This window comes from Tenrec ecaudatus, chromosome 5 (genome assembly GCF_050624435.1).
Source record: "Tenrec ecaudatus isolate mTenEca1 chromosome 5, mTenEca1.hap1, whole genome shotgun sequence".
Taxonomy (NCBI): domain Eukaryota; kingdom Metazoa; phylum Chordata; class Mammalia; order Afrosoricida; family Tenrecidae; genus Tenrec; species Tenrec ecaudatus.
Genome location: NC_134534.1, coordinates 348,916 through 369,941, shown reverse-complemented (window position 1 = coordinate 369,941; position 21,026 = coordinate 348,916). Strand labels below are relative to the sequence as shown.

The 21,026-nt window shown below is 54.3% G+C and overlaps 1 protein-coding gene and 1 pseudogene across 1 annotated transcript; one reads left to right on the top strand and one right to left on the bottom strand.

The window, feature by feature from the left end:
- Positions 1-1,565: 1,565 nt before the first annotated feature.
- PPP1R16A (protein phosphatase 1 regulatory subunit 16A) lies at positions 1,566-20,822 on the top strand. The gene is made up of 12 exons (XM_075549090.1): positions 1,566-1,684; positions 14,910-15,035; positions 17,195-17,918; positions 18,346-18,416; positions 18,502-18,647; positions 18,773-18,876; positions 18,941-19,065; positions 19,170-19,295; positions 19,385-19,460; positions 19,554-19,683; positions 19,886-20,048; positions 20,270-20,822. The coding sequence occupies exons 3-12, from the start codon at positions 17,600-17,602 to the stop codon at positions 20,642-20,644; spliced, it is 1,635 nt and encodes a 544-aa protein (XP_075405205.1). The 5' UTR covers positions 1,566-1,684; positions 14,910-15,035; positions 17,195-17,599; the 3' UTR covers positions 20,645-20,822.
- LOC142448547 (quinone oxidoreductase-like protein 1 pseudogene) lies at positions 12,166-14,264 on the bottom strand (annotated as a pseudogene).
- Positions 20,823-21,026: the final 204 nt, after the last annotated feature.

The window sequence follows — 21,026 nt, the reverse complement described above, 5'->3', positions numbered from 1 at the left end:
GAGAGTAGCAGGTCAGGGGCACTGGCTGGAGGACTCTGTGGGAGCAAACGGCCCTAGGGCAAGGTGGAAGTGGCTGGCGAGAGAATGCCATGGGTTGGGAAGAACTGGAGGTGGGGATCTTTCAAGTAGGGATAATTTCCTGTGCAGCCCTTTCCTCTCGTTCAAGAGGGACCAAACTTTCAGACATGGAATCAATTCTGACTCATAGTGACCCTATAGGACAGGCTGGACCTGCTCCTGTGAGATCTCGACACTGACACTCTACAGGGGGAATAGAAAGCCTCATCTTTCTATCCCAGAGCATCCGGTGGTTTCTGAAATGCTAACCTTGGGGTTAGCTTACTAATGGTAAGACCACTACTCCACGACGGCTCCTCCCCTTCATTAAATGGGCTAAATGTTGTGGGTTCGAATCAATGACAGCCACTATAACACTTGATAATTTAGAGTCTTTATTTGGTTATCACCGGACTGCTAGAATCTAAAAGCGATTCTTTGATTGCAGTCTCGAGTCTACATCTCAGTTCATCTTTAAAGGTGAAAAACTCATTTATCCTTTGTCTAAGACTTAGGCAAGCGTGGACAGAAGCAGAAAACACAAATCAATGTCATTATTCTTTAGGGTTAGGGAGCGTTACAGGGTACAGCAGTTGATTATAACATTCTGGTCACTTCAAGAAGAGCAAGCATGCACTACAAGGTACATTCCTTATCATAAAAGAAACAATACCAAAATTGACTATAACATCTTGGTTACCATAGCAAGATTAACTACACCAGCAAAAGGAACAATATTAAAACTAATGATATATTGAAGATTAGTCAAACCTAATTGTAGTGTCCAGAACCTGAGTACATTCTAAAATCAATCATTAATGGAACTTTCTGAGAAGGGAGGGGTAAGGGGGCAGGCCATTCGGCAGCTAAAAAATGTAGTTTCTTTTGCTAGTCTGCCTCAGAAAATCTTTGGTATACCTTAGGGACCCAACACATTGTAGGAAGCTCAAAGTTTCGTGAAAAAAATGGAATTTAAGAGTATCGGGGAATTGCCTCACCAACGTTTTGGGCCCCCCTCGTGTTGGAATCCACGAGGCAGTGAGTTTGTTTAGTTTGTTCTCCTACCAGAGAAACATACAGGAGGGTGCCTTGACCAGGCATGGCTCATACCCCGCCCAAGCTGGGGCAGTGGCAGCAAGGAGGTCCCGTCCTAGGATAAAGCCCAGCTCCCAGGTCTGGCGTTCAAGGCTCCTTCCAAGACCGGAGCAGGACAGGTTTTCCAGACCAGCGCACGTGCTCTCCCCTTGCCCTGCGCCGCCCCTGCGTTGTCAGTCAACTCCTCGTCCTCCTTTAAAGCCTGGAATCGACGACCACGCTGCCCTCGGTCCACAAGCGCCCTGGCGGGGCAGTGCCAATTCCTCTTAGTCCCATTGCGTCGCGGCTACGAGTTGGAATCAACCGGGAAGCATTCAGAATCCAGCCCGCAATTCGGGTCCCGCCCCGCCCCGCCCCGCCCACGCTCCCAGCAGGCGCCACGGCTTCCGGTTCTGGGCCACTCGGGCCGGAAGTGTAGCGTTGCCATGGCGAGAGCCGGGCGCCGGGCCCGCCCCAACGGCGCCCGGAGGAGCGCGGGGCTCACTGACTGGCCGACCGGACCGGACCGCGGCGCGGCGGCGGTAGGCGGAAGGTAAGGCTCGGATTTCGGGACCGGCGGCTGGAGAGGAGCGAGGGAGAGGGAGTCAGACTCAAGGTGGAGGGGAGGCCGGGCTCCCGGGGACAGGGGAGTCCGCGGGGGGGGGGGCGCTGAGCAGGAGACCCGACCTGATGGACGGTGGGGGCCTGGGAACCGGCGGCCAGGCCCCAGGGGACAGGCCGGGCCCGGACCTGGTAGGGGCAGAGGAGGCTGGGCCCCTGAGGATTGACAGGAGACTGGTCCTCGTGGGGAGGACAGGAGACCAGGCCCCAAGGGACCCAGACTTGGTAGGGGGAAAGGAGTCCGGATAGAAGGGGAACACCTGATCTGGCCTGTAGGGGAGACGACGTGGGGACAGGAGACCTCATCTGGGAGAGACCCGAGACGTGGCCTGGTGGAGGAACAGGAGGCCAGGCCCCAAGAGACAGGCCAGGTCAGACCTGGTAGGGGAATAGAGGAGTGCAGAAGACCTGGAGGGAGGGGTGTCAGGGGAGGGGGAGTGGAGGGGACAGGAGACTTGGCCTGGTGGGGAACTGGAGGCTGGTGGGAGCCAGGTGGGACATCCTGGGAAGGGTCTGCCTTCGGGCAGGCCAGGGCACTTGGATATTGGTGGGTGAGGCCCAGGACAGCGAGTGCTAAGGGTCAGGAGAAGCTGGGGGAGTGGCAGGCACCCGTTGGTCATAGACCATACTGGAGCAACCTCGTCTCCAGACAAGGAAATGAAGGCTGGCAGTGCATAAGTGATTTGAGCTCTGTGTGGGCGTTGGAGTTCGGCCAGGGAGGGAGAAACTGGATCCTTTCTGGGCTGAGCTACTTAACCTCTCAGAAATTCAGGTGAGCACCTGCAAAGTGGGGATCCTGGACCCCTCCCCGATTGGGGTCAGCATGGGCAATACTAACTAAGCCCTAAAAAGGACCTTGTCATCTTGCCCTGTGCAGGAGTAGGAGATGGGCTCCTGGTGGTGGGATTAATTTCCTCGGGTGCAGAGAGATAGGTGTGTGGGTTGTTCCGAGTTGAGGGACGTGGGAGCCAAGTTACTAGCCTGTTGCTGTTACCAACTTCCATGGAGTTTCTGTCTGCAGTGTGTCTTCATAAATAGAACACCAGGCCTTTCTTTTTAGGAACTGTGTGAGTTCAAATCACCAGCTTTTCCATTTAGCCACTGGAAGCCAGCCTTTGACCCTTGACCGACCTGCGTTTAGTGGTACAAGATCAAACCCCCACCACCACCACCACCACTTCCACCTCCCATGTGCCCAGCCCTTCCCCTCCTGTGGAAAGGAGATGGTTCTGGTGGAGCTGCGCTTGAGCCTGCAGGGCAGCGTTGCATTAGGCCTGTGCGGTTTGCTCCAGAGGCTGGTGCTCCAGACCTATCTGCTGCATCTCCTGTCATTTACATGCCACACAAAACAGCGCTCCCGACCCTTTGCCCTTTCCTAACCTCTTAGGAATACATCGTCTGCTCTTCTGTTCGCAGTCTGGATTTGGCCCAAGGCCCTACTTACATAGAACCGCACAGTTGGTTAAGTGTTGGACTGCCAGCGCCAAAGTCAGTGGTTCAAACCCACCAGTCACTCCTGGGGAGACAGATGTGGCCATCTGCTTCCGTGAAGATTGCCAGCATGCGGAACTTTCGGGCAGCCTGATCTGCCCTATGCGGGTAGTAGTAGGAGCCAGGCTGGACTGAACGGCAGCGGGTTTGGTTTGGGTGCTGTGACTTCCTGAGTCCTCACAGGGACCTCATGAAGAACTTCCTGGCAGCCATTTACAGACGAGGGAACAGAGACACAAGAGACCAACTCCCCACAGTCTGGAAGTGGCCAAGCCGAGCTCTGACCTTGAGAGATCAGGCAGGAAGGGGGTGTTGTGATGGGATTGGTAGATGAGGGTAGGACTTCCACCTTTTATAGTTTTGCTTTTTCAAAGTCATACTTTATTGAGGTATAATTTGCATACAATAAAACGTAGCTATTTTAAGATTAATGGGTTTTGGTAGATTTACACATCCTTGTAAATGGCACTGTAATCAAGATGTGGGCCATTTTGGCCACCACAAAAGGCTCCCGCACTCCTGTGGAGTGATCCTGCAGCCATGACATGTCGTACAGTAGTCTGTTTCCCGTACACGGAATCATGCCCGTGTATTCTGCGTCTGCCCTCTCGCAGCCCCATGTCCTGGGGACCCCACTGGAGGACCAGCAGTTTGCTCCTTTGTTGCTGGGATATCTTGCCCGGCTTGCAGTGGCCACAAGTCAAACTGTGAGGGCCGCCATCCGAGCCGAGGGTGTGGACCTGTGTCTGTTTCTTACGGGGACTCCAGTGTGTGGTCAGTGCTATAAGAAGATGCCAAACTGTTTCAAAGATGATTGTGCCATTTTACACTCCCAGCTGCCCTCAACCCAAACCCAAACCCACAGCCATTGAGCCGAGGTTGACTCCTAGTGACCCTCTAGGAGAGGGCAGAGCTGCCCCTGTGGGTTTTTGAGGCGGTTCGTGTGTGTGGGAGCAGACAGCCTGGCTTTCCTCCCTCACTGCAATGTGGCCAGCTGCCCAACAGGTAGCTCACTTGGTTACCAGTGGCCCTGTATCCTCTGAGATTGGGGCATCTGCCAATCTTGTGGGCTGCCCCCTGGCCTGTGAGGGCTGGGGACCGGTGCTGAGCTCACTACTCTGTCTGCATGCAAGGCTTCTGCCCAGCTTCATGGGGTTCTGCGAGCCCTTTCATCTTTAGGGTGCCAGTCCTCCTTCAGAGGAAGTTTGCAAGTGCTTTGTTCCCAGTCTGTGCTTCTGATTTGCCTGTTGGCTTTCTGAAGAGCCTGGCGAGCAGGGGATCTTAATCTAGGTGAAGTCATGCATCGATTCCCCTGTTGGGGTGTGTGCTTGCTTTCAAGGTGTGAGCAAGGGTCAAGGTTCAGAGGGATGGCAGCTTCTTCAGTGAGATAGTTTATTGTGCCAGCCTGGCAGATAAACACAAGTGGGATTAATTGAAGGGCGGAGAGAACCTTGCCTTTCTTGTCTCTCGTTTTTTGATCACCGGACCAGTGTGCGGCTGCCTTGCTTGTTCTGTGCCTCACTTTACAGGCTACACTACCTGTGGGACACCTAGCCTGTAAGTTGAGGTCGCTGTAAGTTGAGGTCCCTTTAAGACCACACAATTGGAATGTACATCTCTGGAGCTGGGGACTGACAGTTGGTGACCCGCCTTGCTGTTTGCTGCCTGTGCTGATATAGCCTAGCTCTCTCTACAGAGGACTACCTTGCGGCCCTCAAGACTAAAAGGACTGCCAGTGTCTCACAACTCTCTCATGGGAGTGAGTCGCACTGAGCCATTTGTACTGCTTTATAATTTAACTGTTCATTTCTTGTATTATATATCTATCTGTTTATAATGTTGTAACAGTTCATTTCTTGTTTTATCTATCTATCTTTATAAATATATATACAATTACTAGTAATCTGGTTTTGCTGCTCTAGAGAATCCTGTCTAACACATTTAGCATCTTCGAAAGGACTGTCCTCACTCCCTGAATCAGCCCACAGTGTCCTCCCCCCACCCCCCCATAGGTCCAAAGACCACTCGACTCCGTTTTGCTTTCATGAAAGACCGACGCTAGTAACTGTTTTCGTAACACGAAGAAATCTGACAGGAGCTTTGCTTTCATGCAAAAGGGTGAAAAGCAAATTAAGCGTTTCTGTATATGGTTTGCAGCGAGGATCCCAGCTCCTTCCCTGGGTCCTGCACTTAGCTTCTTGGCATCAACAGCTGCAGCTTAACCCGTGTCCATGTCTATGGCTGGCCTGTGTCTGTAGGTGACCCTTGTAGTTACTGACCCTCCTCTGTGTCTGGTGACTGACCCTCGTCTGTGAGTACTTCTAACGCCCTTCCAGGTTTTGTGTGCTGCCTGAGTTGTTTTTTGTGTCTGGGAATGCTCAAAAGATACTCCTGTGAATGACTAGTGAGTGGTCCTTCACATTATTGCCATTTCAGTCTACAAAGGCTTCCAGGACTCCGACCCCCACTAGCAGGGGAACTGTGGTATCATCGGCATCGATCTCTCACTAATAGCCCACAGGTCTGACCTTCTAGCATTATAGAGATTGTTGAGGTCAAAGGTAAATTCTCCAACTTTGGTCTTCTTTTCCATTTTAAGCATATACTGGGAATCCAGGACAGATGAACCCCTCGGGACCAGTGGTGAGAGTGGCAATACCAGGAGGGGAAGGGGAAGATGGGGTTGAAGGGGGGAACCGATCAGAAGGATCTACATATAGCCCCCTCCCTGGGGGATGGACAACGGAAGAATGGGTGAAGGGAGACGTGGGACAGTGTAAGATATGACAAAATAATAATAATTTATAAATTATGAAGGGTTCATGAGGGAGGGTGGGGCTGGGAGGGAGGGGAAAATATGAGGAGTTGATACTAAGGGCTCAAGTAGAAAGCAAATGTCTTGAGAATGATGATGGCAACAAATGTACAAATGTGGTTGACACAATGATTGTATGTATGGATTGTGATGAGTTGTATGAGCGCCCAATAAAATAATTTTAAAAAGAATATACATCTAGATTCAGCTTGTCAGTTTCTACAAGAAGGCCTAGTAGAATTTTGATTGGGATGGTACTGAAGCTAGGGTTATTGAGTTATTTTAACAATATCGAGTCTTTTGGGCCATGCGCTCAGTATGACTTTGTTGTTAGGTACTGTCTAGGTGGTTCCAGACCCATAGCGACCCAGGGCACAACAGTGAAACGCTGTCCGGTCTGCCCCATTCTCACAATGATGGTTGTGTTTAAACCCATGGTTGCAGCCACTGTGTCAGCCTGGCTCACTGGGGCTCCTCTCCTTACCAAGCCTGGTGTTCAGCCCCAGAGATAGGTCTCTCCTGACAGTATGTCCAAAGTACACGAGAGCAGGTCTCGCCATCCTTGTTTCTAAAGAGCCACTTACTTGGCTGGTTCCTTGTTTGCTCCAACAGCCCACGGGATGGTCAACACCACCATCGAATGCTATGGTTCTTTGGTCTCCCTTTCTCACATGGAGATGGGGTGATTGAAAATACCATGCCTTGGGTCAGGTGCAGCTCAGCCCTCAAAGTAGCATTCTTGCTTCTCGATACGTTAAAGAAATCTCCTGCAGCAGATTGACTTAATGCAGGGTGCATCATTTGGTCTCTTGACTGCTGCTTCCATGAGCATTGATTGTGGATCCAAGCAAGGCAACATCGTTGACAACTTCAGTCTAAAACCATGGCTTACCTCTCCATGGTCTAGTTAGCTACTGCTGCCTAACAAAGCACCTCACAGTTTAGCGCTCCAGACATGCTCTTCCACAGTTGACCATCCCAGAACTGTGGCTCTGGCTCTGTGCGTGTAGCCTTATGTCAGAGTGGGCTATGGTCGTCTGGGGCTCGCCTGGGGCCGGGGCATCTGTTGCCTGGGCGGCTGACTGACAGGGCTGCTGGCCAAGAGCCCAGTGCCTCTCCTGCAGCCCAAGCACCTCAGCATGTGGCAGCTGGTTTCTTCCCGAGCGAGAATTTTACAGAAAGTGCAGAGAGTTCTTGTGTGACCTTCTGCACATGTTGTTCTGGTTTGCATCTTGCCTTCCTGTGGTATATACCAGTATTGACATATTACTAACAACGCCTGCCCACGCTTTACATCAGTTGTCTGGCACTGTGGGGGTTTTGCACATGCATCCTGCCCGTGTCCATGTCTACCATCTCAGTATCACACAGGATCATGTCACGGCCCTAAAGCACCCTGGGCCCCACCTTTCAGCCCTGCCTGGCCCCTGGCCCCCATGGGTGCTTGTTTGGCCTCTGCCAGAGTGCCACAGACTGTCTCCTTTCACACAGCAGCGTTGACTCAGTCACTGAACGCATCTTCATGTGTGGACATGCCGCCGCGGGCTTATCCTGTCACCTATTGCAGGTCTTCCCTGCTGCTGCTCATTTTGGCAATTATGAACAAAACCTTCACATTCTCGTGCAGGGTTCATTTGGACATGTGTTTTTACCTGCTGGGACAAATACTTAGGACCATGTTGCTGGGTCGTGAGGTCAGCTCTGTGCCGTCACGGTGTGTGGGACCCCGAGTGAGCGTTCTCTTGTGACACATCTTGGTTAGCATCTGATGCTGGATTTCAGCCACTCTAGTAGGCACGCCGCAGCGTCTCCTCGTGGGAAGGCAGCTGATTGCCCACATGAGGTTGGTGTCTTTGGTATTTACACGTGTGTGTTGGCCACCTGCATATCTTCTCTGGTGAGGTTGCCTTCCAGGTCTTTTGTCTGTTTCATACATGGGTTCTTTACTTTCAAATTCTTTACCAGGTGTGTGTGTGCTGTGAGTCATTCCTCTTTGTCTGTGACTATCTTTTTATTCCCTTTCTGCCCTATGTCTTTCATAGGGTTAGCAGAAGGTTTCCGTTTTAACAAAGTCTGGCCTATCATGTGGAAGATCCCACAGCTGTGGAGCTGACTGCACCAGTGGGCTGAAGCGACGGCTGGCGCAGGCACAGGCAGTGCAGCTTTCCTGCTGGTGGACGTAAGGTCGTTCGCAGTTGGAACCCACTCGGTGGCACTTAACTACACGTACTATGGCCTGTCCCTGTGTTTCTTCTTCCCTCTGAACTTTGACCTCGCGCAAATGCTGCCCTTTTGACCTTAACTGGTTGATCAGTCTAATGTGGAGGTACGTTCAATTTCAGACCTGAAGGGAAGGGCCATAGTCTTGGAATTGTGTCCGTTTTATTTCAATTCAGTATAAGCATTCTTTATGTGAAGGCCACGTGGTAAAATATGTGAGGCTTGTCAGTGCCTATGTGCTCTGGTGTAACCACTCTGCTCTGCTGTTCTGCGGGTAAAACCCACACACAGGTGTGTGTCCATCAAACTTTATTTATAAGCTCATATGGTGGGCCACATTTGGCTCAAGCACTAAAGTTTTCCAACCCCTGAGTTCGTAACAAGTATCATAAATTATTTGTAGTATTGCATTTAAAAAATCATTTTATTGGGGGCTCTTACAGCTCTTATGACAATCCATATATCCATCCATTGTGTCAAGCACATTTGTTGCCATCATCTTTTTCAAAACATTTTCTTTCTACTTGATTCCTTGGTATCAGCTTCTCTTTCTTTGTTTCCCCTCCCTCCCCTCCCCTCTCTCTCTTATAAACCTTTGATAATTTAGACATTATTTTTAAAATTTCTTACTGCTGTCTCCCTCTACCCACTTTTCTGTTGTTTGTACCCCTTGGTGGGGAGGCGGGCGTTATATGTACGTCATTGTGGTTGGTTCCGTCTCCCTCTGGTATCTTTCCCCTCCCCTCCTGGTATCCCTACTCTCATTATTGGCCCTGAGGGGTTTATCTGTCCTGGATTCCCTGTGTTGAGAGCTCTTATCTGTACCCGTGTACATGCTCTGGTTTAGCCAGATTTGTAAGGTAAACTTGGGGTCATGATAGTGGGGGGAGAAAGCATTGAAGAACTAGAGGAAAGTTGTATGTTTCATCAGTGCTATACTGTTCCCTGAGTGACTCATCTCTTCCTTGTGACCCTTCTGTAAGGGGATGTCCAATGGCCTACAGCTGGGCTTTGGGTCTCCACTCTGCACTCCCCCTCATTCATATTAATGTGATTTTTTTGCTCTGGGTCTTTGGTGCCTGATACCTGATCCCATCGACACCTCGTGATTACGCAGGCTGGTGTGCTTCTTCCATGGGGGTTTTGTTGCTTCTCAGCTAGATGGCCACTTGTTTGTCTTCAAGCCTTTAAGACCCCAGAAACTGTATCTTTTGATGGCCAGGCACCATCAACTTTCGTCACCACATTTGTTTATGCACCTACTTTGTCTTCAGCATCGCATCGGGAAGGTGAGCATCATGAAATCCCAGGTTACTGGAACAAAGTGTTCTTGCATTGAGGTAGTACTTGAGTAGAGGCTCAGTGTTCACCTGCTACCTTAATACAAAACCTATAAATATATGTACATAGATTTCCTTATTGTTATATATTAATATACTTGCATATGTACATGACTCTATTTATACCTCTATAAATGTCCTTTGCCTCCTAGTTCTTTCCTCTGTTTCCTTTTACTTTCCTCTTGTCCCACTATCATGTTCAACCTTCATTCGGCTTTCATTAATTCTATAATATTACAATTGTTAACCTTTTAATGCTCATCGGATTGGTAGTGATACACCTTTTCATGAATGGTTTTTGGGTAATTTTTATATTATCCCCCCTTTTGATCAGACTAGTGAAAAGCATTATCTATCTTATTGATGCTTATTTCCAAAGAGACAACTCTTGGTTTCAGTGTTTATTATTTGTCCTGGTTCATTAATTTTTGCTTTTGTTGTTGCTGCTGCTGTGGTGAGGAGCCCCCAGGCCTGACCCTGCCTGTGTGTCGCAGGAGGCCTCGCCGGGCCCTGTTGCAGCCACGGTGTGCTTGCATCTTTTTGAGGCTGTCCCTCTTTCCCCTGACCTAGTCTACCATGCTTGATGTCCTTCCCCAGGGACCGGTCCCTCCTGGCAACGTGTCCAAAGTAGATAAAGCAAAATTTCGCCATCTTTGCTTCTCAGGAGCATTCTAGCTGTACTTTCCCCCAAGCTGGTTGTACTTTAAATATTATTCTCCTCCAGCATCATCATTCAAATGCTTGATTCTTCCTCCTTCCTTGTTCAGCGTTTATCTGCATGTGAGTCAATGGCAAATACCATGGCTTGGGGCAAGCTCACTTGAGTCTCCAAGGTGACATCAGTTGGACCCTGCCTCCTTCCTCTGCATCCCTATAGGCCCCCCTGGCTTCCACGTTCGTTCAGGCTGCTGATTGAGTTGCCTTCTCTGTACGTGCAGTGGGGGTACTGTAGCCACTCGGAGCTGTGTGCCAGAGCATGGGCCTCGCTCCTCCAGAGGAATCACATTCTTGGCTGGCTTCTGGTCCAGATGCCTGCTGCCGCTATAGGATTCCCCATGGCCGTAGGTCATCACCCCCTCAGGCCTCCGCCCTCTGCCTTCTTGGGTGTTGTGCCTCCCCTGAGACCTCCCTTGAGTCAGCACAGCTCATGACCTAGTGGCATGCTCTGACTCCCTCACTGGCCACTGAGCCCTTAGTTTCTCCTCTGAGTTCCTTCCCTTCTGAGCCCCTGCCCCTGCAGCTGCTAGAGAGGGAGTGAGGAGGCACAGTGCGAGCGAGCCCTGAGTCTCACACCTGAATCTTGGCTGAGCTGTGCAGAATGAAAGTTCAGAATGATTTTCTCCAGCACTGACCCACTGTGTCCCAGGGCTTCAAGCTGCAGGTGTTTTCTGTCGACTTCCCTCCTCCTCTTGGAAGGCTGCTGTCGTCCGCCACAGTGGCTGTGAGCCCTGCGGACTATCCAGCTGTGAGTGTGTCCTTCCTTTTTCTCCTGCCCTTTCTTTATATCTCACTGGTGGACCTGGTTTTCGGTGGGCTTCTCTCTCTCTCTCTCTCTCTCTCTCTCTCTCTCCTTTTTTGGGGGACTTAGCTAAAAGCAGATTTTCTTCATTTGCAGCAGAGGCAAAACGTACAGAGAAAAAATATTTTCAGAATATTCCCTTCAGATGTTAGCTGTAGAATCAACTAGACCATCTGCGCAGTCATCTACTTTCCAAATACAGAATTCTGAGCATCTTGTCTTAGCAGGAGAACTTGTTTAAAGACAGAACTTGCTTTTTTTTTTTCAAAATTATTTTTTACATTTTTATTAGGGGCTCGTACAATTCTTATCACAATCCATACATATACATACATCAATTGTATAAAGCACATCCATACATTCCCTGCCCCAATCATTCTCAAAGCATTTGCTCTCCACTTAAGCCCTTTGCATCAGGTCCTTTTTTTTTTCCCTCCCTCCCCGCTCCCCTCTCCCTCAGAACTTGCTTTTTATATCTCTTTTTTGGAAAAAACTTTCGAGGAAATTTAAGCTTCAGATACTGTTCATCCAACTGAAGTCTGAGGCCAAATAAAATTAAAACTGAGTAACTTGCTTTTTCCTTTCTTGCTTTTTTAAAAAAATCAACTTCCATGGAAACTGGCCTCATACAGTGGGATGAGTTTGTCCAACTGAGGTCCCAAAACACTAGTTGATAACTTCTCCTTCACATCTTTTAAGACACCAAGGTAGGGTCCCTGTTGGGCATTCGGAAAATCCCCACGTCGGTGTTAAGGAAAGACGGTGGTTCCTTGAGGAAAAGGGCGAGGCTGGCTGGAGGGTTCCTCTCATACCTGCAGCCTCGCATGGCCATTAGTGTGATGATCATGCGAACGTGGCAGGAGTTGTAGTTCACAGCGGGTTCTTCACTTGACAGACTCACTCCAGCAGCAACGTGGGCCATCCCGTTGGATAAGTGGATCACTCAGGTGCTCTGTTGAGCGAGGTACCACTTGTCTCCCAGGCTCCAAAAATACCGTGGCACCTCTATGGGGTGCTAACGGGAAGAATCACTTGGCTCCCTCCCTGATCAGCACCGATTTCCCAGGAGCAAGATGAGAAAGGTAAGGCTCCTGGTCCATCTGGAGTGGTTCGAGCTCCTTCTGCCCATGTGACCTCTTCTGGTTTATGGACCAAGTGATGCTCGGGGACTCTAATGACGCACAAAGCCGAGTCTTCAGGTTCCAGGGGTGCAAGTCCTATTGCTCTATCATCTGGTTACAAGAACGAGACTTTGATTCCAGCATCTAATACATTTCCTGCAATTTCCCTCCCAACAGGAAAAAAATTCTTTTTACATCTTCATTTCTGCCAGAAGCTTTGTGTTTATCCGGCTCAGAGACACGTTTTAACTTGACGTTTCACAAAGTTATCTTCTGTGACAGCAAGGTTTTCCCTTTCTTAAAATGTACTTGTCATTTCTTCATTGGCAGAATTCTGTAGAAAATCTAAGTCTTTCATAGTGACCTGCCTGTGAGCCGCCCCAGCGGGCTGCGACTTTGCCACCGGGACAAGCAGTTTAGTGTGAGTTGGGAGAGGGTTTACAGAGCAGATCATCAGTTTTATTGACTTTTTCTTGAAGTACAATCCGGTCTGTCATAGGATAATATTTGTTCCCTTCTGAGGATATCCAGTTAAGCTACTATTAATCAGATATATGCACCAACTACTAAAGCTAGTGATGCAGAAATTGAAGAATTCTACCTGTGTCTTCAGTCTGAAACTGACCAAATGTGCCATCAAGACGGTTTGATAATTATTGACAATTGGAATGGAAGAGTCGGGAGCCAAGAGGAAGACACGCACACAAGCTCTCTGCTGTGGGGTCCGTCTGACACTGTAGCATCAGTTTCCATTCAACAGCTCACGCCCCTTTGGTTTCAGCTCATTCATTGCAGTCCGAGCAGTCATCCCACTTCCTCCTGGTGTTTCCCATTCACTTTTCCTCGCCCTCTGTACTTTGTCCCTTTGATCTTCAGTGGTTATTCTAACATGGGGGTGTGTTCCATTCCAGACCTGAAGGGTGACTAAGGACCATAGTGTCTATTTGACCAGTAAGCCTGGCTTTATTTTATGATTTTTGAGCACTAGTCTCTATTTTCCCCCTTTCTACCTGGGCCCTCCTCTTGTGGTCCTTTCAGAGCAGTGGGATTGGTAGCCGGGCACCATCTAGTTCTTCTGGCCTCATGCTTGTGGGGGCTGATATTTGTGTGGTTCCCAGTCTCGTTGAGCAGAGCACTCCCGGTGTGTCTGTCTGGTTTTGTACTCTGCTGTGCTTTGGCTGGGGAGAGACTTCTGCAGCGTCTCCATGGTTGCATTGAAGACCCCATGGCTTCGCTCTGCGAGCACGCTCACCTCTGAGAGGAGAGGTCATGCCCTTTTGTTCTGAGAAATGGTAGGTTTCTCAGATGTTTTTAACCCTTCTTCCACCTTTTGTTTTTGATCTAGGAGACTCTTCTTGTACTTTTTGTCTCTGCCCTCTTAGTCTACATTTTAAGATCGCCCTGACTTTAGATTTCAATTTCAGGAGCTATATCTAATTTCCAAGAACGTGCTCTTGCTTTTTACTGCTTCTCCATTGCACCTGGACTTTTTGTGTGAAATCCATTCATCTCTTCGTAAATCCGACAGCTGGTTCTTCCCTTTGGGGCTCTTTCTCGGAAGGTCTCTGCTCTCTCTCTTTCTGGATTGTTTCCCACCTGGTGAGCCTATGGCTGACTGGCATACTGGAAGGGAGGAGGGGGGAGGTAGTACGATACCTGGGGAGCTCAGCCTGGAAACCCTATGGGCCTCGGCAGAGCTTGCCCGGGCTCCGACTGTATTCCCACCATCTCTTTCATTTGCTTACTATGCTGGGTGCTACTGTAAGGTAGTGGTGTTAAACCTTGTCGAACTTCAGGGGGAGAGGCAAGAATCCACATCAGCCCACAGCCAGTTCCCCAGGAGGTAGAGGTCTGACATGTCTCCACCCTCATGGTCCGCTGGGAAGTCACAGGAACAAGTCTGTTGCTGGCCCTCCTTCTTGGCCTCTGCCCTGTGAGGGTAAGTGCAATTGCCCTTCAACTCTGCCAGGAAGCTGCCTGTCTGAGGGTGCTCAGCTCTTCCTCTGTGGGCCGGGACCCCTCTCTCTGAAGCTGGTCTCCTGGTTGTGGCCTCTCATGCAGTCTTGAGCCATCTCCCAGCGGGCCTCTGATGACAGGCCAGAGCAGAGTGTCGGCCTTCTTTGGTTAGAAGTCCCTGTGGTTCCCCAGGCCTGCTGGATGAGGCCACACCCTCAACCTCAGAAGACATTACTACCAGTCAGCGAAGGTGTCCTATGTCTCCCCCAAGCGAAGGCTAGCCTGCCCCCCCACACACACATTTCCTCCCCCCTGGGAGTAACGCCCGCCCTTGGAGCCATGCTTGCCTTCCTTCCCCCCTTGCCTTTCACTGCGCCCGGCTATGCAGAAGTCGCTTTGGGCCATCATAGAAACAGGCGACAGCGCTCTTTCCTAAATGCCCACAGAAATGTTTGTCAACAGATGTAGTTTAGTGGACCCCGTGGGAGACATTTCCATTACTTCTAGAGGCAGTGCTTCACACTTGGGCAGGTAGCGGTGCCGCCTTTTGCCTTCTCTCTGGGCCTACCGGGCACGGCCACTCTCCCGCCTGCCCGCCTGCTGTCTGCTGGGGTCCCAGCACAGCGTCCTGCAAGCACCCCACCCCAGGGCCTGGCCAGTGTCTGGCCCCGGCCTCACGGAGAGTCCTGTTCCAGGCACTGGACGCGTCCCTGCCGAGAGCTGGCGGGCAGGGCCTGGGCGAGCTGTCCGTCGAGTGGAAACGACCGGTGGACAGCCTCTGCCCGTGGTGCTGGGGACGCCCGCAGAACGGACCCTGCTAGGTGAGTGCTCCCAAGGGACTCCGGAGGGGCGGGGCCGGGCTCCTTTCCCTGGGACTCCCGGAGGGGTGGGGCCAGGATCCCACCCACCCCGCAGCTTCCTCCTGGTACTGCTGCGGCCGCCTAGGAGGGCGCAGCCAGTTGCCTTTACCGGAGAAGGCTGCGACCCAAATGCACGGGACTCTCACCTTTCCAGCTTGAGACATGCCGTTGGCCGGCCGCAGCTGCAGAAGCTGCTGGACCAAGGCTTGCCCTCCAGCGATGCAGATGCATCCACCTGGCTCCACCCCATGGGTCTGGTACCCGCTGCTTCCCACCCCTTGTTGGCAGGGAGGGGTCTCCGTGGAAACATGAGCTGCACAGGGTGACTTCCCCTGCTCATGGGATCTGACAGCAGGGTGCCAGAGGAGAAGTCCCAAGGACTGGCCTGAACACTCTCTGTACCCCCGCATTTCCAGAAACTTGTGCAGCCCGTTGGGCCAGCACATAGTGGACGCTGCAGCCTTCCAGCGCCCTGCTGACACACGTAGGCTAGCTGCTCCCCTAGAGCAGGCCAGGCCCCCCAGCCTTCCCTACCCCACATGTACCTCTTGGCTTCTCACCAGGCCTTCGAAAGGCTTCATTAGCAGGAGCCCTGGGTCTAGACATGCCTCAGTTTCCCTCTGTGGAGACAGGGTTGCCCTGGTTAGGACTGCTGACACCTGGACTGGGTGAGGCTCCCACTCTGAGGCCAGTGCCTTTGGCCCAGAAGGCAGCCCTCCCCCAGTCAGGCACACACCACCCTGAGGTGCTGTTGGGCACAGGACTGGGGGCCTTGGTAGAAGGTGGCCAGATTATCTCTGTTTGACATTCCAGGGAGGCTTGGGGCAGGATTTGTGGCTGGAAGGGCGGAGCTGCCCTGTCCTCAGCAGGGGACTGTGTGGTGGCTGGAGGCAGCTGGCAGCAAGTCTAGCTGTCTATGTTCAGGGGGCTTACCTGCCAGGAAGAAGCAGCCAAGTGAGTGGCACTAAGCCCAGACTCAGGTAGGAAGGGGGTGACTTTCTCCCCCAGAACCCCAAGACCTGCCCCTGGTCTTTGGCTGGCCTCTCCCTTCTGTGGTGGGTTCTGGAAAAGGGGCCTGAACAGGCCTAGTTGGAGGAGTGGAGGGTCCCAGCTCAGGGCTCAGCTTGGGGGAAGTGGGTGCCATGACACCCACCGAGGACCACAGGGATGGGCCCACCATTTGGTAGTCCTCTTGCTTCACCGCTTATTCATGGAGGATAAACCGGAGCCCTGGGACAGGGAAACGAGAAGCCCAAGGTCACCCCAGGACTGACCTCAGGTGCTTTTCTGGTCAGGTGTGCCCATGAGGGCCCCCGGGCAGTGCCAGTCTGTGTGCTAGGATGGCAGTGCCCAGCTCGTTGCCTTCTGCCTCTGAGGCCACTGTGGAAATGGGCAGCTGACAGACCCAACTCTGTCATTTGGAGAGGGCCCCCAGAATGCCCTCTTCATAAAAGGGTGGGGGTGTGCGGGTGATGTGGAATTCCAGCTAAGCAGAACAAGGATTGGTCAAGGAGGCCACGTAGGAAAAGAATGGTTGGAAACTGATTGAGGTAGCGATTGTACAGTTGTATTTGATGTGGTTGAAATGTGGAATGATAAATATGTATGAAATCCCAGCTAAAGAAAAGGAAGAGGATTCAGCGCTGATGCTGGCAACGTGCCCTAGGGCTGTTGTCCAGGTGGGCTTCCCTGGGCTCCGCATGTAGTGCTGCAGAGTGGAGGCCAGCAGCGTGCTGCTGGGGGGCTCGCAGGAGCTGGGGGCTGGTAGGTTCGGGCATGGTGGGCTCTGTGTGGGTAGGGAGCAGGCTGGATGCTGCCTGGAATGGCCCTTTGACCTTCTTGGGCTGGGAAGCTGTGGCCAGTGGGGCTTGAGCAGGACTTGGTGCCTGGGGGGAGGGGGGCTGCTTTCCTTGGAATGCTGTCCAGTGTGTGTTCAAGAGGCTCTGGCCTGAGGACCCCTAGGCACCAGCCTGGCCCTGCTCGTCCTCCAGGGGTGGGGAGGAGGGTTAATGCGCCCAAAGGCATCTGGAGGTCACTGCCCTGTGTGGGCAGAAGGCAAGCCCTACTGAGGGTGGTCCCAGGACATGGCCCAGTCCTCTCCCTATATGCTTCCTCCTCAGGCTGCTGCTCTCCCCCTCCCGTGGTGTCTGCACTGCTTCTGGAAGAGCGACTCCATAGACTGGCCTTCCTGGGGACCCTGGCCAGCTGGCCAGCTTCCCCAGCAGTCCCTACATGCTGGGGGCCCAGGACTGTGAGCGGAGAGCCCACTGACCCTGGTGTCCAGTGGCACCCTGGGCCCTGCACTCACTGCAGGGGCTTACACCATGGCAGCTCCCAGGCCCCATCCAGGGTCCTGAGGCCTGAAAGGTGGGCAGAGGGATTCAGGAGTGGCCATCGTGATTGGCAAAGTGCCAGGGGCTGGAACTCTGCTATCTGGGCAGTTTGCTCAGAGCCTGGACTGAGGCCGGTGGGACTGTGAGAAGGCGAGGGAAACCCAGCTTGGCCAGCACCCTTGCCGTGGGGGGATGCCCCCTGAGGATACCAGTGCAGCCAGCTGCCCCACCCTGCAGGCCCTGCCCCCCACCATGGCCGAGCATCTGGAGCTGCTGGCCGAGATGCCCGTGGTGGGCCGTATGAGCGCTCAGGAACGGCTGAAGCACGCACAGAAGCGGCGAGCCCAGCAAGTGCGGCTGTGGGCCCAAGCCCAGAAGGAGGCTCGGGGCAGGAGGGGTCCCGGGGAGCAGAAGCGGTGGGGCACAGATGGTGGCCGGCCTGAGAAGCGGGTCCTCTTTCCCCCCAGTGTGACCTTCCTGGAGGCTGCCGCACGCAATGACCTGGAGGAAGGTGGGTGTGTATAGAGCGCTGCCCGAGGCCCCTTGCTGCCTTCCCCCCTCTCCACATCCTTCCTGGCCACCAGAACCCCAAGTGGGGTGGCTGTGCAAGGATGCCCCTTCACCAAGGCACTGGGCCCCCGTGGCAGCAGGAGGGGGTTTGGGGCAGGCTGGCCTGTGGGGCAGGTTACAGTAGGGACAAGGGCCCTGGAAGGACCAGAGGCTCACAGGGCTGTGCTCACTTGGGAAGTACTGGCCACCATCCTGGGGTCTGAGAAGTGGGGTGCCCAGTGGCCCAGCTCGAGGCATGCCTCCTGGGCTTCCAGCTCCTCTGCCATCTGTACCCCCATGGTACCACAAGGATTCCAAGTGCTGTGGGCCCAGGGAACCCAGGGCAGTTAGTCCTCTCCCTGCCCTGACCGTGGGCCCTGCCCTTGCAGTCCGCCAGTTCCTTGAGAGCGGGTTCAGCCCTGACCTGGCCAATGAGGATGGCCTGACGGCTCTTCACCAGGTCAGCAGGCGCTGCTGGGGTCAGGGGGCGGTGGGGTGGGTGGGGTCTGGATGTGATCGGCCTCTCAGGCTCCTGTGGCATGCAGTGCTGCATTGATGACTTCCGGGAGCTGGTGCAGGAGCTCCTGGAGGCCGGGGCCAATGTCAATGCCAGTGACAGCGAGTGCTGGACGCCCCTGCATGCTGCCGCCACCTGTGGCCATCTGCACCTTGTGGAGCTGCTCATTGCCCGGTAGGCCCAGGAGCAGGGATAGCGGTGGCTCCTGGAGGTTGGCTCTGCATGTGCCTGGGCAGCCCTGGGAGGACGGTCATGGGGGCACAGGCAGGAGTCACCCCTGGGCCCCTCTCTCCTTTCAGTGGTGCTGATCTCCTGGCGGTCAACACTGATGGGAACATGCCTTACGACCTGTGTGAGGACGGACAGACCCTGGACTGCCTGGAGACAGCCATGGCTGACCGCGGTGAGTGACTGGAGCACCCGGGCTGGGTGTGGGGTACAGCGGTGCTGAGCCTGCGGCCCCGCAGGCATCACCCAAGAGAGCATTGAGGGCGCCCGGGCAGTGCCAGAGCTGCGCATGCTGGAGGACATCCGGAGCCTGCTGCACTCGGGGGCCGAGCTGGACACCCCCAGGGACCACGGGGCCACGCTGGTGAGGGCAGACTGCCACTACAGCCAGTAGGACACTGTAGGGTCAGGAGAGCCCTGGGGGACTCCCTCTCGGCGCCCCAGTCAGGACTGGCCCTTTGCCTGCAGCTACACGTCGCTGCTGCCAACGGGTTTGGCCAGGCAGCTGCGCTGCTGCTGGAGCACCGGGCCAGCCTGAGCGCCAAGGACCAGGATGGCTGGGAGCCGCTGCACGCTGCAGCCTACTGGGGCCAGGTGAGGGCTGGGCAGGGGCTGGTCGGGGAGGGGGGCTCCCCAAGCAGCCAGGCTTCCCTCTGCACGCATGTTCCCTCCACCGCCCCCAGGTGCACCTGGTGGAGCTGCTCGTGGCCCACGGGGCAGACCTGAATGGGAAGTCTCTGTTGGATGAGACTCCCCTTGGTGAGTCCTGGGAATTACCTCTGACCTGCTGGATGCGTGGGAAGGGCACCCGGAGGTGGGCTGCCATGAGAGCTGTGTCCCTATCTTCCCCAGACCTGTGCGGGGACGAGGAGGTACGAGCCAAGTTGCTGGAGCTGAAGCACCAGCGGGACGCCCTCCTGCGGGCCCAGGGCCGCCAGCGCTCCCTGCTGCGCAGACGCACGTCCAGCGCTGGGAGCAGGGGGTGAGTGCCACCCCTGACCCGCCCTCCCGCACCCTGCCAGCTGGCACCCTCGGGCCGCCCCTGCCCTTGGTGCTTTAACCTAAGTGACGCAGAGAAGGCATGATGTTCATCCTGAGTGCCAGTGCCAGCTGGCACTAGGGCAGAGTCCCCGTGGGGGCAGGGCCTGCAGCCTCTCCACTACCTCCCCTTGACCTCCCTGCAGGAAGGTGGTGCGGAGGGCTAGCCTGACCCAGCGCTCCAGCCTCTACCGCCAGGAGCACGTGCAGGAGGCCATAGTGTGGCAGCAGCCTCCCCACACCAGCCCCGAGCCCCCGGAGGATGAAGACGGCCAGACCGATGCAGAGCTCCAGCCCCTGCCCCTTGAGGTGCGCTGCTGTGCCCGCCCCCTGCCCTCCCCCTCCCCTTCCCCCAATCAAGGCCGGCCAAAGGTAGCCCTGGCCTGCTGTGAATGCCTCTTGGCCTGGCGTTTTGCCTGTGCCTCGGGCAAGCTAGCCGCCAACCCCCTCCAGCGTAACCACCCCTTTGTGGGTCTCTCCACTACTGCCCCAGGAGCACCCCCTGATGGCAGGTCTGCCTCTGTTCACAGGAGGGGGACCCCGAGGCCACCTGCCCTCAGAATGGCAGAGTGGGGAGCCCCCTGGGGCCACGCCTGTACTCCAAGCGCTTGGACCGCAGTGTCTCCTACCAGCTGAGCCCTCTGGACAGTTCCACGGCCCATGGCCTAGGGCGGGAGAAGGCCCATCATACCCTGGCTGAACTGAAGCGCCAGCGAGCTGCTGCCAAGCTGCAGCGACCCCCTCCCGAGGGCCCTGAAGCCCCTGATGCTGGCCAGCCTGCAGACCCCGAGCCCCCGCAGGCTGAGGGCAACACCAGCGTTAGCGGGGACCCGCCCCTGCTCAAACTGACAGCCCCCACGGAGGACGCCCCTGGGGAGAAGAGACCCTGCTGCCTGCTCATGTGAAGGCACCCCTAACCAAGCAAGGGGTCCTGCTGCAGGCCCGCCCGGGATGCCCACCCAGTGTGCCTTGGTGCTGTAGGCAGGTGGCCAGCGTCGGGGCAGAAGCCATATCTGGGTGGGGCTGGGGAAAGACCCTGCTGCGTGTCTATGTGACTGTTGATAAAAGGCCCGCCCGCCTGTCCCTGTTCTGTGCTGTGTGTCTTCGCCTGGCCACAATCCCCACTCGGGGAACAGGTTGTGCTGTGAGGTGCTAGGCCCTGTGTGCCTTCCCACCCAGCCCCACCCCTGCATGCACTTACCTGGGCCTGTGGGTGCGCGCTGAGGCCCGTTGAGGCACCACCTCCGCTGCAGCCTTGGGAAGGAAGCCTGCGCTGGGCACACCCAG

Bases quoted from the DNA above. Each gene is read 5' to 3' on its own strand.
- PPP1R16A (XM_075549090.1), top strand. From the start codon at position 17,600: ATGCCCCCTGAGGATACCAGTGCAGCCAGCTGCCCCACCCTGCAGGCC. The intron at 18,877-18,940 runs GTGAGTGACTGG...GCGGCCCCGCAG, and splicing joins GACAGCCATGGCTGACCGCG to GCATCACCCAAGAGAGCATT. The intron at 20,049-20,269 runs GTGCGCTGCTGT...CTCTGTTCACAG, and splicing joins TCCAGCCCCTGCCCCTTGAG to GAGGGGGACCCCGAGGCCAC.